The sequence below is a fragment of the Dryas octopetala genome, chromosome 3, assembly GCF_963921425.1.
Source record: "Dryas octopetala chromosome 3, drDryOcto1.1, whole genome shotgun sequence".
NCBI lineage: Eukaryota > Viridiplantae > Streptophyta > Magnoliopsida > Rosales > Rosaceae > Dryas > Dryas octopetala.
This window is the reverse complement of record NC_141368.1, coordinates 4,687,678-4,702,442: the sequence shown is the minus strand read 5'-3', so window position 1 is coordinate 4,702,442 and position 14,765 is coordinate 4,687,678. Positions and strand designations below refer to the sequence as shown.

Below are 14,765 nucleotides of genomic sequence, written 5' to 3'. Positions count from 1 at the left end.
TATACGTACGGTCCACAAAATTATTAAAGAAGCCAATCAACGGTTTTCCATTTTTTATTAAGGGTTACAAATGACAATTTAATGGGGAAAAGTCTAAATTCTAGCAATTCAAACAATTGCAAGTGGCATTGGCCAAAAAAAAAAAAAAAACAATTGCAAGTGGCAGGCTGAAGCTGGCAGCAGCAGCACCATCAGCATTAACTCCAATTCATGACAAATAAACTGGGCCAGCATGCGTACGTTCATTTGGGATTTTTTGTGGGGATCAATTTGGATATTTTTATTTTTTAATTTTCTTTATGGTTTTTCTATAAGTCTATAAATTTTATGGTCATAGAGATGAACTAGCAATTGTGGGGTTTCATGGGAACTAATCAGAGAATGGACAAATGTTAATACTGGGAGTATGAGGAGCACTTCTCACAATGATGGTCGTCCAATTGGCCTACACATGGTCCCTCATGCACCCCATAAGTTAACTAGTACATAATTAGCTATTAATCTAATTGTGTTTATATCCTTCATTTCAAACATTTTGCCATTCATATTCATAATCCACTCTCCAATTTTTATTTGAATAAGTCACATAAGATTCTTCTAAAATACATCAAACAAAAAAGTGTTATAAATTGATTACATTTTTACGATAACTAATACAAATATACACACCCCAGCTAAAAGAATATGCTCATAGACATACATATTGGCAGCAGCTAACTAGATAAGAGTTATCGTTGACAATTAAGTGGGCTTTTAGTCCTCTTCTCTATGAGAAAACTCACAGATTTGCTACTAGTTTTTCTTGCAATCAAAACGTCACTCTTGAGTCTGAGACTGTCCAGTTGTTGCAATTGGACACTTGGAAATCAATGACACCACAAGTCGTCCTCATATCATCATCATCATCAACATCATTCATTAATATTGTTCTTATTGAAAAATCCAGATCACAAACCAATAATTGGACCCAAAAATCAAAGCTTTTTTCAAAATTAACTTGTAGTTGACAAACGACACACATAATCAAAATTTTGGTGGGCGCACACACAGATATAAATATTCTTTTTGACGTTTTTAGTTAACCACGAATGTTTTAGTTAATATTAATAAAATCATATATAATATTTCTCCGATATAAATTATGAGTTTAATTGAGAAACCGTAATTTTAGTGATTAAAAGTATTTACCCACCTGACTGAAATTCGAGTTTCAATATTCTATTGTACACTGCACAGTACATATAGTAGCTAGTGATGCTACCCTATTGCTTTCTGCATATAATCCAGACAATGTTGTCCATATATATAGAGGGGTGTCGGCAGGACATGAAAGAATTGAAGATGCTCCTATATCTAATATATCTATCTACATGGAATTCCATTTAATTAAATATATATATATATTTTGGTAAACTGGAAGTCTGGAATTAAATAAATATATTATTATATATGCCATATAAAACTTAAACAAACCGACTATATAAGAACAACTGAGTGGATGGTTCAAATCTTGGGTTATACTATGTTGTGCTAGTTAACCCACATTTTCAAATCTTAATTGTCTGCCAATAAACATTCTTTGAACTGGTCTGCAAGCCAAAATCTTTCGAGTTAGATTTAATGCATGCATACAAAAATAAGAGCTAGCTAGCTAGCAATGTCGTATTTCCTTGGAATTTTAGCAATGCCAAATTTTCTTTTTTTTTTTTAGCTGACCGTAATTGCTTTGGAATTTTAACAACTAAATGCTACAATAATTAATAAGCATGTTCCATACTTCCATCATTGTTGGTGAGAAAGTCAGTGCCATGAATCTGCTTCTAAGACACGGTACCGCCTTCCCATAGAATATTATTCTCTTCAAAGATGCTACAAGTCTTATTTTTCCAAACTTTACTTTTTACTCTCAATAGATAAAAAACTTTTTTCGTACTCTTTCACATTAATTTTGTGATGTGTCTCATAAAAGTCCCACATAATTCTTTATAAATCTCCATGTGTTAAGCTATAATATATAGCCTCTTTCTATCTCTTATTCAATTATTCGAATAAAGAGGCTCTAAAAATGCATATATTTTGTCTTTGTCACTGTTCAAATGGTTTCTACTTTCTGTGCATTTTTTTTTTCAAGCATGTATATAATGTAACCAACCAACCCAAATAATACTAATATTAATATCCAATACTTAATTATCAGGGATCCAATTTGGACTGTGTCGTAACTGTTGTCGTCAAGCTTCAAGCCTTCAACTGAGTTGGGCAGCTGCTTCCACATTACTACAATATTAAATAGAGATAATTAGACTTAGGTCTTTTAAAAAAATAATTTTTAGATGCAGATTGGAGGTGTTTTAAGATTTATAAGAAAATTCTTTTAATTTATAAGAAAATTATTTTAATTCATAAAAAGTCATTCTCCAGATTGAAGAGTATTTCTTCTCCTAGGTGTAGACTGTAGAGTGAGCTTTATAAAGATTATATATTAGGTTTTAACTCCAAAATTTTAAGTTCGAAAAAAAATAAAAAAACTTAATTAAAAATTTTAAATTATTATCGATCTTAGTCTAAGAAAGACTTATAAAATAGACTCAATTCTAAATCTTTCTATTAAATATATAATTAACCCACACCCACCAAAATCATAGATTCAAAATTTAAAGTTAAACCCAATCTTTGAATTAATTAATACCTGAATAATGCTATGATTACTATCCTATCCTAGTCGGCTAGTTCTACTCAAAGCTGTCCTAGTACTATTGTGGTGAACATGTGTGGAGGCTGGTGGGTCATCCATTTTGGTCTCCAATTGCGGCCTGGTAAAGTGGTAAGGCTAGTGGTTCCTTAATCCTTATAGCCAAAGTTGTTTGGGGTAGTTCATTGCTTGCCTAGTAGGGGTGGTTGCTAAGTGTCTCTAAATTATAGGACCACTACAGTATATATATGCTCCTGAAATGAACCCTGCAAACAAGTCGGTCCCACTGGCCAGATTATGGGATTGGGATATTTTAATTTCAAATAGGCGAGAAGAACTTACCTGTCCCTGTTATAGGGACAGGTGTTATCCCAATAAAGAGAGAGAGGAAGAGAGTAACAGAGAGAGAGAAGTGAGAGAAAGGGAATGAGAGAGATAGAGAGAGAGATGGGGGGTGTGATAACAGCTGGCATACCTGCTGTTGCAGGTAAGTTCTTCTCCAAATAGGCACATGAAATAGGAAATTGTGTTTGGGTAGTGACACACGCTGGTTGTATGAGGACGTGGAGGGTGTTGTTTCATATTGGAAGTTATAATTTTTTTTTTTTTGTTGGAGAAAGATAATTTTCAATAGTAATTTATGAAGAGTTAGATATCTCCACTCATTACTAATTAATTTTGTATTGAATACTCTAATATTTAATATAGAAATGTGTAAGAATGTACGGTGTATTGTTTCACGTTATAAAATAATTACTAGGGTAACATTATAAAATAATTACTAGGTAACCTATCTGGGTTGTATCAGCCTCCATGGTTAATGGTTAATGGTTAATACTTAATACTGACTGGACTGGGTTCCCTTAGATCAGGACAGGACAGGACATCACTTATATATAGTTGGGAGTTGGCGTAATACTAATGCCCCATTATCACAGACAGTGGCCTTCATGGCAGAGCACTAGCTACCCAGTGTTGCTTTCCATGTCGATGGAACTGAAACTTATTAATGAAATGAAAATAATTAATATAAATCTAAGGAAAATTGAATTCAGGGTAAGAATGTAAGATTGAAAGAAATAAGAAGTAAACTCCAGAATAACGAACTTGTTTTTTTTTTTTTTTTTTTTTTTTTGTAGATTTCATTGGATTAAAGGAAAAGATACAATAGAATGGCCAAATAGACTTGATTGATTGAAAGGCCATTAAAAGTACCCAACTTGTATCTATATACGGACGATTCAAAATTCAAATTTTCATTCATACTCTAATCATGAACAACAATGGAGGCACAATATGGAGCAGAGCCTACGGAGGATGGGATTAGCGCTAATTACAATTCGACAAGGCCAAAACCAAGGCCACCTATATCTACACTTGTGGAACCAAAAAACAGAGACCTACAGAAGAAACAACAAACGAACACCATCCATCCTATTCATCAGTCCTTTTTTCTCTATAATTCGAACAGAAAGTACCCTTGTCTTCCGAACAAGATCCACCCAACCCACTAGGTCCCTCTTCCTGTATATCAAAATTGTCATGGCTGCTACAATCCACATTGGATATCCCAGACAGTGAAACCAGACCCATGGCCGCAATGCTGTTTGCAATTACGTTTACGTCCCTTGTTCCACTATAGAGGCCCCGGCTCCCAGTAATAAGCATATTTTGATTGTCATCTGCATTTGTTAGCATGGCAGGCAATGCATCAATCAGAGGTGAGCTACTCTGGGTCGAACTACTGATTAGCAGCCGCCGTAGAGTCTCTCTAGCACCCTTCTCCAACATGGACTCAGTTTGCGGAATCAACGGTTTTACAAGTTTTGGGTGCAACGGAGGAATGACAGTTGAAATAGTGGGACCGGTGCTGACCAGGTAGCCTTGACCTGAAGAGCAAAAATCAATAACTGGAATGTGGACAATTGGGTCACACATCAAAGGTGTGAAGGTTGGGATCTGCTGAGAAGTTGGCCTGGGTAACCGGACCAGTGGATCTGGGAGAAAAGCAGGGAAATCCACCAAGGGTGAATCAGCCGAATTAAGAGGTGATTTTGTCAACATGCTGGAGGGCATACTGGCTGGTAATAGAGAAGAAAGAGGTGGAAGCAAAACTGATTGAATTGATGAGCTAGGTAGTTCAGGACGTTCTGGTGAGTACTGCAAAGCCGATGAACCAGTAGGGCACCAACAATAGTAGGGGGATAAAAGAGGAGTAGCCATGTAAGAAACTTCTGAAGCTGCTGGGTTCAGGGTTGGTGGGACAGCCAGTTTTCCCAGCGTCTCCAGAAAACTTGACGATAATGAGCAACTTCTAATAACTTCTGGACACTTGTCAATTTCAACATGATTTGAACAAGATGCATCAGTAGTGATTGGTGAAACAATTGTTGGGTTGTCAACGGCAGAAAGATAGATGTCTCCTCGTCTCCTCAACTTTTCCCTGGATATATTCCTCAGGCTGGACAAGGTTCTGGGCAGACCCTCTTTGAAGGAACTTGACCTTGGACTCAAGCTACCCTGAAAAGATGAATTTGCCTTCATTGCCTGATTGACACTATGTCGGGAACGCAGGGATTTTGATGATGTGGATGAGAATTGTCCATCTTGAGCTGTATCAGACTCAATAGTGGTATCCAGATCAGAAGGTGAGCTTGCAGAACCTGCTGCATTGCCACCCACTGTTGATCCAACCAGATAGGCACGAAGGTGAGTTGCAAAGCACCCAAGGCGTGACTCACTGATTCCAGTTAATTCAGCAATGGAGGGCTTCCTCCTGAGTAGATCCTTCATCTGTTACAGGGATAAAATCTCAATTAGCAACAACTTCACCACGCCAATCACCAAACAATTACTTCAATGCAAGAAAATACACAAATCTAATGATGACTCAAATTAATGCTCAAATAAAATTAAAACTACAGAAATGAATATTGTGCATCCATCTGCTCAATGCATTAATGTGCATACAGGCTCATTCTGTAACTCATACACACCTTTGCAAGCAATTCAAGTCCCAAAAGTCGTGACTTCTCAGAGCTCCAAAAGTAAAAAACTCGGCCATCTGGGACCTTAATAAGGAAAGACCGGCCGGAACTGTCTGCTGTAATATCATTTACTTCTACAGCAGAACACTGAGATTTGCAATGTAAGGTGAACAGCCTATCCATGTGACCATCATCCCCAACAAATGAAAGTCGTAGATTAGATGTTGGCAAGACTGTAAGATTCAAATTACCCCTGAGACAACAAGAGAAGATAACACAAAACTTAGAAATAGTAAAAATTAAAATGCATACAAAACAACATCCACCAAAAAACATTAAATCAACACTTGTGTCTTGCAAGTCTTTTCCAAAAGGAAGATAAGCACAAAAATTCAGAGTAAATATTAAAACAATATCTTAAAATCCAAGTAACTGCTTTGGTACTTAGATAATTTCATTGATCAAAGAGGCCAGATCACCTAAATTTAATCTAATTGTGCTTTCTCAGCTAACAAGAGTAGTTTCTTTCTTATCCTATTTTTTCCATGGGCAAGAATCAAAACTAAATTCACAAAATTAATTTCTCTAAGTTGAACTTAAAGGTCAACAACTCTCTACAACTTCTGTTTATCTGTTTTCCATTTCCAAAATCACCAAAGCAGGACCACAAGCATTTGAAAGTTGCAATACTAATCCCTTTAAACTTCCATCAAGAATATTCTTTAAAAGGATAGCATAGCATAGATTTAGGGTTATATCAACATTAATTCCAAAAATCATAGAACATGGCGACTAAAGAGTTTCCATCTCCAATGCTCAAAGGTCAACTATTATTTTCTTGTTTACGATGATAGACAGATTAGGAGACATTTCTAACAATTAGCAATTTCAGAAATAGAACTTTTATTTTCCATGCTTATAGAATCAAACAAAAAAAAAAATACATAACAGACTATCTATACACCTTGTGATTGGAAAAAAGTTAGTAAGGTAGTACAATAATGTCCAATTAAGGAAATATTAGCTATATGTCTCAATAAGAAAACATAAGTTAGCAGTATCAAACAAACTTCCAGAGAACAGTAAGCAGACAATGACATAACTCAATATCAACAAGAACACCTGTCACACTTTATTTTGAATCCTATCAAAATGCCAATCATTTATGAAAAAAGCAGCAACAATCTATATAATATAGGAGCTTGAAACTACCTTTAGTCCTCTTAATTCAGAGATCATTATAGAATACGCCCACATTACCTACAAGTCAAAAGATATATTTACTTGGAAGAACATTGTCACCATTAATAAGCTAAAAAGACTCCTACAATCTACTAAAACATTAATGACTCAAGATACACTCCCACAACATTACAATTTTTCACTCAAGATCAGAATTCCCTCAACTTAACTTTTTTGTGTGTACCCACTGAAGTCCACCCACGAGTTAAAAGCAATAACACTAGTGTTAATGATTTTTATAATAGTAAAAGTAACCAAGAACAGCAAACAATATCAGAATAAACATAAAATGATTCATGAACAAAATACTAATAGGTAAAAGAAAAGTAGAAACAAAGGCAGACCACAGAACATTCAAGGAAAAGTACATGCAGCAACTGATCTCTTTCTACTTAAATATTGTAAAACGAATGCCCCTTTCTTTCTATAACTGTTACGATAAGTACATCTTTAAACTAACCTCCGAAATGTCTCCTCATGTCCGACTGCAAAAACCACCATGCAGTGCAAAGTGACATCAAGATGCAGTACTTTTACAACAAACAAATAGAATCTAGAAGTCAAACATGGTTAATATGAATGGGTTTCAATAGCTACAACAATGCGTTACTACCCTCACAGTCCACAATCAGGGATTAGTCATTCCAGAATTTGCTATATTTCAATTATATGCTAATCTTGGTGATCCAAAAATATCTACCATTTTATCTCTAGTTTCATTTTTTACAGGAAACATGATAAGTGTAATATCAAACTTTTGTAGATTATGATGTTTCTGAAAGGAGAGGCCAAAATTATAAAACACATTTGACCTAAGATTGTCTTCTCACATCCAAACTTCTAATTGAGCACTATGAAAGTCGATTTGAGTCAAACCCTATTGTTCCATGTTCTGGGGTAGGTGGTGGACCACATTCCCATTCTCGTTTGATGAACACAATAATCCATGTTTTAGGTAACTACCATAACTTCACAACTCATCTAAGATAGAGCTTATTCAATTGTAAATCCCAACCAATTTCATGGATAAAAAAATTATAACAAATAAACGCATCAAAGGGTTGCTCTGTTGAGTTGTAAACCAATAATTCACATATATCTTAAGTGAACCATTGCTTATCAAACATTCTATAGAATGACTTAGTAAAAAACCTACATATATACAAAGAATCACAGGGACTCGGGGAGCCAATATTACTTTCTTAAGTCTTTTCAATGATAGAGAGATGATTGAATAAAGAACAAACATGCACCAGCACATACAACCAGAATATTTATACATGAAGACCAGGAAAATATCACACAAATATGAACTTACAGGCATATATATTAACATGTTTGACAAACTGCAAAACATTAAATAGCAGGTATATTTTAAACCATCTGCCTGCATAGCATGATTGTATAGTGCAATCAAGTAACACTAAATAACAGGTCCAAGACATATTCAAACTAACATACGTACAATGAATAACATTATATTTGTTCTAAACTTTAAAAAAAAAAAAAAAATATATATATATATATATACATATACATATGTAAAAGAAATGTGAAAGCACATTACAACACACGAAAATTATCCAGTAAAATGGAAGGGAGACAAGAAGGGGAAAACAGCAAATCACACCCATTATGTTGAAAGACATCGATTCCAGAAAATCTATCTAAATGCAGACAACTATTTATTCTAAGTGATAGACCATTTTCAGTTCTTATTCAACTATATAAATGAGCAAATAAATGAAAAGACAGACATTTTAGAAGTACTATTAGTTGCAAACAAAATTTTTAAACAGACAAAGATAACAACCAAGAGCTTATATGGTCCGATATATACCTAGCAGCAGTAGGGCACAGGAGAACCCCTTGCTTGTTGATCCTTCCCACGCGAATAGAAACGAGAGGTATACAGAAGCACCTTGCTAGCATTCCAACTTCCGCCGGCTCGAAATGCTATTCATCAAACACAAAATGTATGATAAGCCTAATCCATGGTCAATTTGTGAACACCAAATAACCTAAATGGCTAAATAGAATTTCAAATCAAGTATCCTAACATAGCAGAGGTGAATTTCTATAATGTGAATTAAAATTTGAATTATTCAATTCTGATACACTAGTTCATAAAATACCTGGCTTAATTGAGCAAGCAAGCGACCTTCTGCGATATCGTTGGAGGCATTGAGCTTCAGCAACGGCTTCAACCTCTCATCGGAACGACACGCACCCATAACCTGCATATCAAGCGCTTGAAGCCACTGCAAAACCCGGTCTTCTCGATTGCTCTGCTGAAGCAACAGATCTCCATCCCCTTCGTCAACAAGTATGCCCGTCAACCGCTCTTCGAGCCCAATCTCACTTCTCGACGCTGATCCAACGCCGCCGGAGCTCTCCACGCCACTCGTAGACGACGAGTCCTCCAATTCCTCACCGTTCGGTTGATCCTCAATGCGATCGACCCCGTCGATTTCGTTATCAGCACGTGAATCTTGGTTTCTAGGGCTAGTCATAGCTAATAATCGGGAAAGTTTTCCTTTAAATCACAGCGACAGATTCGAAACCCTAATTTGAATGATACGCAAAATCGAAGATTGAGTCGCGTCTTGCGTGCGTGTGCGGGTGAGGAGAGAGAGAGAGAGAGAGAGAGAGAGAGAGAGAGAGAGGAGATAAGAGGTTTTTAGAGAGAGAAACAATATCTCCCGCAGAAATTAAATTCTGTGTTGCAAAAATGGAAGGATACGTATGCCAATCGGGAGTTTGTTTTATAATATAGCCAGATATGTGGCGGACTTGAAAACCGTCTATAAATTGCGACTCTGTGTCGGTTTTAGATCCGGGGCGTGATTGCATAGGAACCACGTCAGCTCCACATCAACCTCTTTTGGGACCCGCCTGTCGTAGTTGCCACGTCAGTTGCTTAACGGACCGTAGGTTTCGGAACTGAAAGCGACGGCGCCGGATAGGGGGCTTGGTGCTACCATACGCATTTGACGAAACGAAGTACGATGATCGATTGACGTGGTTGGTGAATTAGACTCGCAATATCTTGACGAAATTTTATTATTCTATTTTTTTGCTTTCAATATATTTTGTGATTGAAGCTTTTTCTTTATTTTGGTAAAGGCTCGAAGATTGGAAAAATTGTTGAGAGTGATTTAAACACTATTTGTCATGTTGTGTGCTATTTTATAATTTTATGTGATAATAATAATTTACTCAAATTATAATATGTGTACAATTTTTCAAAATATTGTTTTGAGTCTAAAATTTTAAATATAACTATGAGTAATTTTTTAGTGTAGTTGTGATATTATCATATAGTATTACTAATTCACATATATTTATTAATATTATATTTTAAAAGTATCGTCGTTCATATATGTTATAAGTTATAACAGGTGAACCTTGATTAATATCATCATATTGAAATATCGATCGAACAATACTTTGGTCACCCCTTGGGGGTACCTCAAGGTCACCCCACTCTCTCAAATTTTGATTTCGGCAATGTCAGTGTATGATCAGAATCGTTCACTTTGTAGATAACATATTAAAGAACATCTTTGCAAAAAATCAAATCAATCGAAAATCGTTTGATTATATAACTGTTGTTAATTAAATAGAAAAAATAGATAGTTTTCAATTAAAGAGTGATTTTTTTACCAAATCGTTGATTTTTTTTATTTAATCGATAACAGTTATATAACCAAACGATTTCTTTTTTTATAGAGAAGATCTATAATAGGTGATTTAAAAAGTTAACGGTTCCGATTATGCGCCAGTATTGCCGAAATCAGAATTTGGGAGGATAGGGTGACCCAAGTATTGTTCATATCGACCGCAGCATAATTCTTTCATTAATCATTATATATGTTATAATTTGTGTATAAAAATAATAATGCATTAACGTGTCACATGTTATTACAATTACATGTAAAATTTTCTCGAAAGAATGATTGATGTTTACTCTACTTACTGCCAAGGAAATACCACCAAAATATCTATAATATGCACATACAATACTACTTTTCTAAACAACAAAAACTATAATTTCAACAACGATCGTTAATGATACATATTACATCAAGATTTTTGATAATAAAAAAAACACAATAAGCACTTATATATTGCAAGAATTGTCTATCTCCTCTCTCAAGCTTGTTGCCTTGTTGTCACCCAAGATTGAAACAATACTATTCACATAAACAACGGCTGCAAAATCATTATTTGGCACGGTTTGATTAGTAAGATAGTTAAACTTTTTGGTATTGAGGTTATAGGAGACTATACGTCTATATTTGTCAATCAAAAGAATCTCATCACTCTTCCAAAATGTTAATGGCTTTTCAGTGAGCTCAAAAGTCAAGTGTTTTGTTCAAGCACTACTCTTAGAGCCACCAAATTTATCCATCATCCATATTTTAAAAGATGCATTAATTTAAGCATAATTAAATACTTGACGAGTACACATTTCAAAAAGAGCAATAGATTTATTCCACACTAGAAAACGCATGTCATAACAATTCATTACGGGACCATTTAAAATTTCTGGTAACCGCATATCATGAAATTCTTCTTCATCTGTATCAAACAAAATGATCACGTCCCTAAAGAATTCCTCCTCCCATCCGCGAAACACATGCATTTTGTTATGTTGCTCACGTCCCAACCAATAACACATTCCCCTGAAGTAGATCTGGAATTTGTCAAGCCTAAGAATAGTAGTTTCGGTCTTGTCTAAAGAATGAGTCTTGATCTCTCTCCAAGAATCAGTAGCCAGGGTGTATATTGCTGCTTTGGTAGTATCATAAATTTCATACCCATCACCACAGGGGTCTAACCAACCAGAAAATCCAATATTAATAACTTTGTAATCTTTAGACTTGGGATCATAGCCAAATCCCAAAGCATTTGTGAACTCTTTAGACTTTGGCAATGATGTAATATGCACGTACAATACTACTTTTCTGAATAGCAAAAACTACAATGTCAACATCCTTAATAATGTACATATTACATCATTGCCAATAAAAAAAAATGTACATCTTACATCAAGTTTTTTGATAGAAAACACAATAAGAACTATATATTGCTAAAATTGTCTATCGCCTCTCTCAAGCTTGTCGTCTTGTTGCCACCCGAGATTGGAACAATACTATTCACATAAACAACAGCTGCACAATCATTATTTGGCACGGTTTGATTAGTAAGATAGTTAAGCTTTTTGGTATCGAGGTTATAGGAGACCATACGTCTATATTCGTCAACCATAAGAATCTCATCAGTCTTCCAAAATGTCAATGACTGCTCAGTGATGAGCTCAAAAGTCAAGTGTTTTGTCCAAGCACCCTTAGGACCGCTAAATTCATCCATCACCCATATTTCAAAAGATGCATCATTTGGAGCAAAAAGAGCAACAGATTCATTCCACACTAGAAGGCGCATGCCAAAATGCCTAAAATAATTCTCATCCTTTAAGGAATCATATAAACTTTCCGGTAACAACATATCATAAAATTCCTCTTCACCTGCATCAAACAAAATGATCACGTCCCTAATGATTGCCTCCTCCCATTCGGAAAAGGCATCCATTGTCATATGTTGCTCACGTCCCAACCAATAACACATTCCCTTGAAGTAGATCTGGAATTTTTCAGGCCTAAGGAAAGTAGTTTCGGTTCCTAAAGAATCAGTGTTGATCTCTCGCCAAGAATCAGTGCCCAGGGTGTATATTGCTGCTTTGGGAGTATCACAAATTTCAGGTCCATGACCATAGATGCGTTTCCAATCAGAAAATCCAATATTAATAACTTGGTAATCTTTAGACTTAGGATCATAGCCAAATCCCAGAGCTTTAATGAACTCTTGACATTGAGGGCGGGAAACAATGAGTTTTTGGGGCAAAACTCCTTCCGTGGGACGTCGTGGGTATGGCTGGCGGGGAAGAAGTTTGAATTCCTGAATAGCTGGATTCCATAAAACCACGTCCATAGAATCATCTAGAACTAGACAAATGATCCCATCACAATGGCCTACCATAGTAACGGAGTACCGCCTAGACTCTTGACTTATATCAAGAGGAAATTCGATGTCCTCTACACCAGAAAGAAAGCTATGCTCATGACCATTCTCATTATTATTGCAAAGTTTAAGCATTGAGAAGGTATGTTTACGGACCAACCGCTTCAACAAGACATAAGTTGAGAGATTATTGTGCATGGAATTGGAGAGGTGCTTGGCTACAAACCTGGGACTGCTGATCATAGCACACCACCGTTTAGAGACACACTTGAATCGCATCAGAGCTTTGGGAGGCAGACATAATAGGATTTGCACCAACATCTCTTCTCCAATTTTGCAGTACATTGTCGTACGTTTCTCTGCTATATATCTATTACCCACAAAACCCTAGGATCTTAGGTTTGTATGATTAATGTTCCACATAAGTTTTTACATGAGGAATTTTAATTACACAACGTTTCCTAATTACAAAAGATAAGGAAGAAGAAGAGGCTATCAGTTTCAAGGAGGGAATTACAGGACTCAGCCTCCACCTCATCAACCGATTAATTGATCCCTAAGTCATTTTTGCCCACCCAAGGCTTAGTCTCAAATTATTCCATTGAGAATAATATATATATATATATGAAGTGACAAAATTAATTGATATTGTTTTTTTTTTTTTTTAACATTGAATCATTGATATTGTTTTTTTTTTTTTACATTGATATGGCTTCCATTTTATTTTTGTGTGGATATGCATTCATACAAATTATAATTGGGCTGAATATGGCTCATAATTAAGCCCTACAAGTACCTGCAGTTCGTTATGTAGTTGTCGACTTCCTTCTGCGCATAGTCTGTACATTGCCCCGGAACTGTGCCACATGTATTTGACCGTACATGACATTTGGCCGAGTAACTATAGTCAAGCAGCTATAGGATGCGATAATGGAGCATTTATAAGTAATCAGGTATTATCAATATAGATATAGGTTCATTGATTTTAACTACTAAATTTTAATAATTTTTTAGTTTATGTACCAAAATTAAATAGTATTTTAGATTAAGTACTACTTAAAAAGTCAAAAAAAATAATAAAGTAAAAGGTATTAAAATTTACAAATATTACATCACATGTCACTACAATAAAAAAAATATATATTACATTAATTTATACTATATTGTATTAAAAAAAAATCAATCTAGTCACAACTTAGATGTGGCTGTCGTTCAGTCACAACTAAATGTAAAGTTGAGACTATATTAGCAAATTTTCAAGATAATATAAAAGCATCAAGGGCAATTTTGTCAAAACCTTAAAAATTTTAACTAACACCCATCATATGTGGGCCAAAGGACACAAATGTCAAATGGAAAATGTTCAAATCAAAGGGGCCAACATATTTGTGACCTAATCTAAAAAACTATATTTAAATTTAGTAGTTCAATTGAAATATTATATGGTCTTCGTGCTAAACCAAACAATTATTGGAATTTGGTATTTAATATTAATTTGGGGGGGGGGGGCTGTTCAGACCACCCAAACCTGCTAAATTGACCACCCCATTCAAATTTTATCCCTTTTTGCCCATTTTGCCCCTGCATAAAAAAAAAAAAAACCCACCCCTCCAATTTCGGCCGGCCACCTCTCCCCGCCGCCGGCGCAACCCACCCCACCCCCTCCCCATGGCCGGCGCGACCCCCCCTCCCCACCGCCGGCGCGACCCCACCCCTCCCCATGGCCGGCGCGACCCCCCTCCCCTGGCCCGATCTCCTCTCTCTCTCTTTCCTCTCTCTGCCATCTTCTCTCTCCCCTCTGTCTGCCTCTCTCCCTCCCT

The 14,765-nt window shown here is 35.8% G+C and overlaps 2 protein-coding genes and 1 pseudogene across 2 annotated transcripts; all 3 read right to left on the bottom strand.

Moving 5' to 3' along the window:
- Window positions 1–3,932: 3,932 nt before the first annotated feature.
- LOC147289893 (flocculation protein) lies at window positions 3,933–9,651 on the bottom strand. Its single transcript, XM_086237243.1, has 4 exons — window positions 9,057–9,651; window positions 8,762–8,877; window positions 5,689–5,932; window positions 3,933–5,485 (listed from the first exon to the last, which is right to left on the bottom strand). Exons 1-4 carry the CDS (start codon window positions 9,432–9,434, stop codon window positions 4,127–4,129), a joined length of 2,097 nt encoding a protein of 698 aa, XP_086093369.1. The 5' UTR covers window positions 9,435–9,651; the 3' UTR covers window positions 3,933–4,126.
- A 1,393-nt stretch (window positions 9,652–11,044) lies between these two features.
- LOC147289892 (uncharacterized) lies at window positions 11,045–11,946 on the bottom strand (annotated as a pseudogene).
- Window positions 11,947–11,962: 16 nt separating this feature from the next.
- LOC147289891 (putative F-box protein At3g24700) lies at window positions 11,963–13,290 on the bottom strand. Its single transcript, XM_086234924.1, has 2 exons — window positions 12,846–13,290; window positions 11,963–12,788 (listed from the first exon to the last, which is right to left on the bottom strand). The coding sequence occupies exons 1-2, from the start codon at window positions 13,288–13,290 to the stop codon at window positions 12,007–12,009; spliced, it is 1,227 nt and encodes a 408-aa protein (XP_086091050.1). The 3' UTR covers window positions 11,963–12,006.
- Between the last annotated feature and the right edge of the window lie 1,475 nt (window positions 13,291–14,765).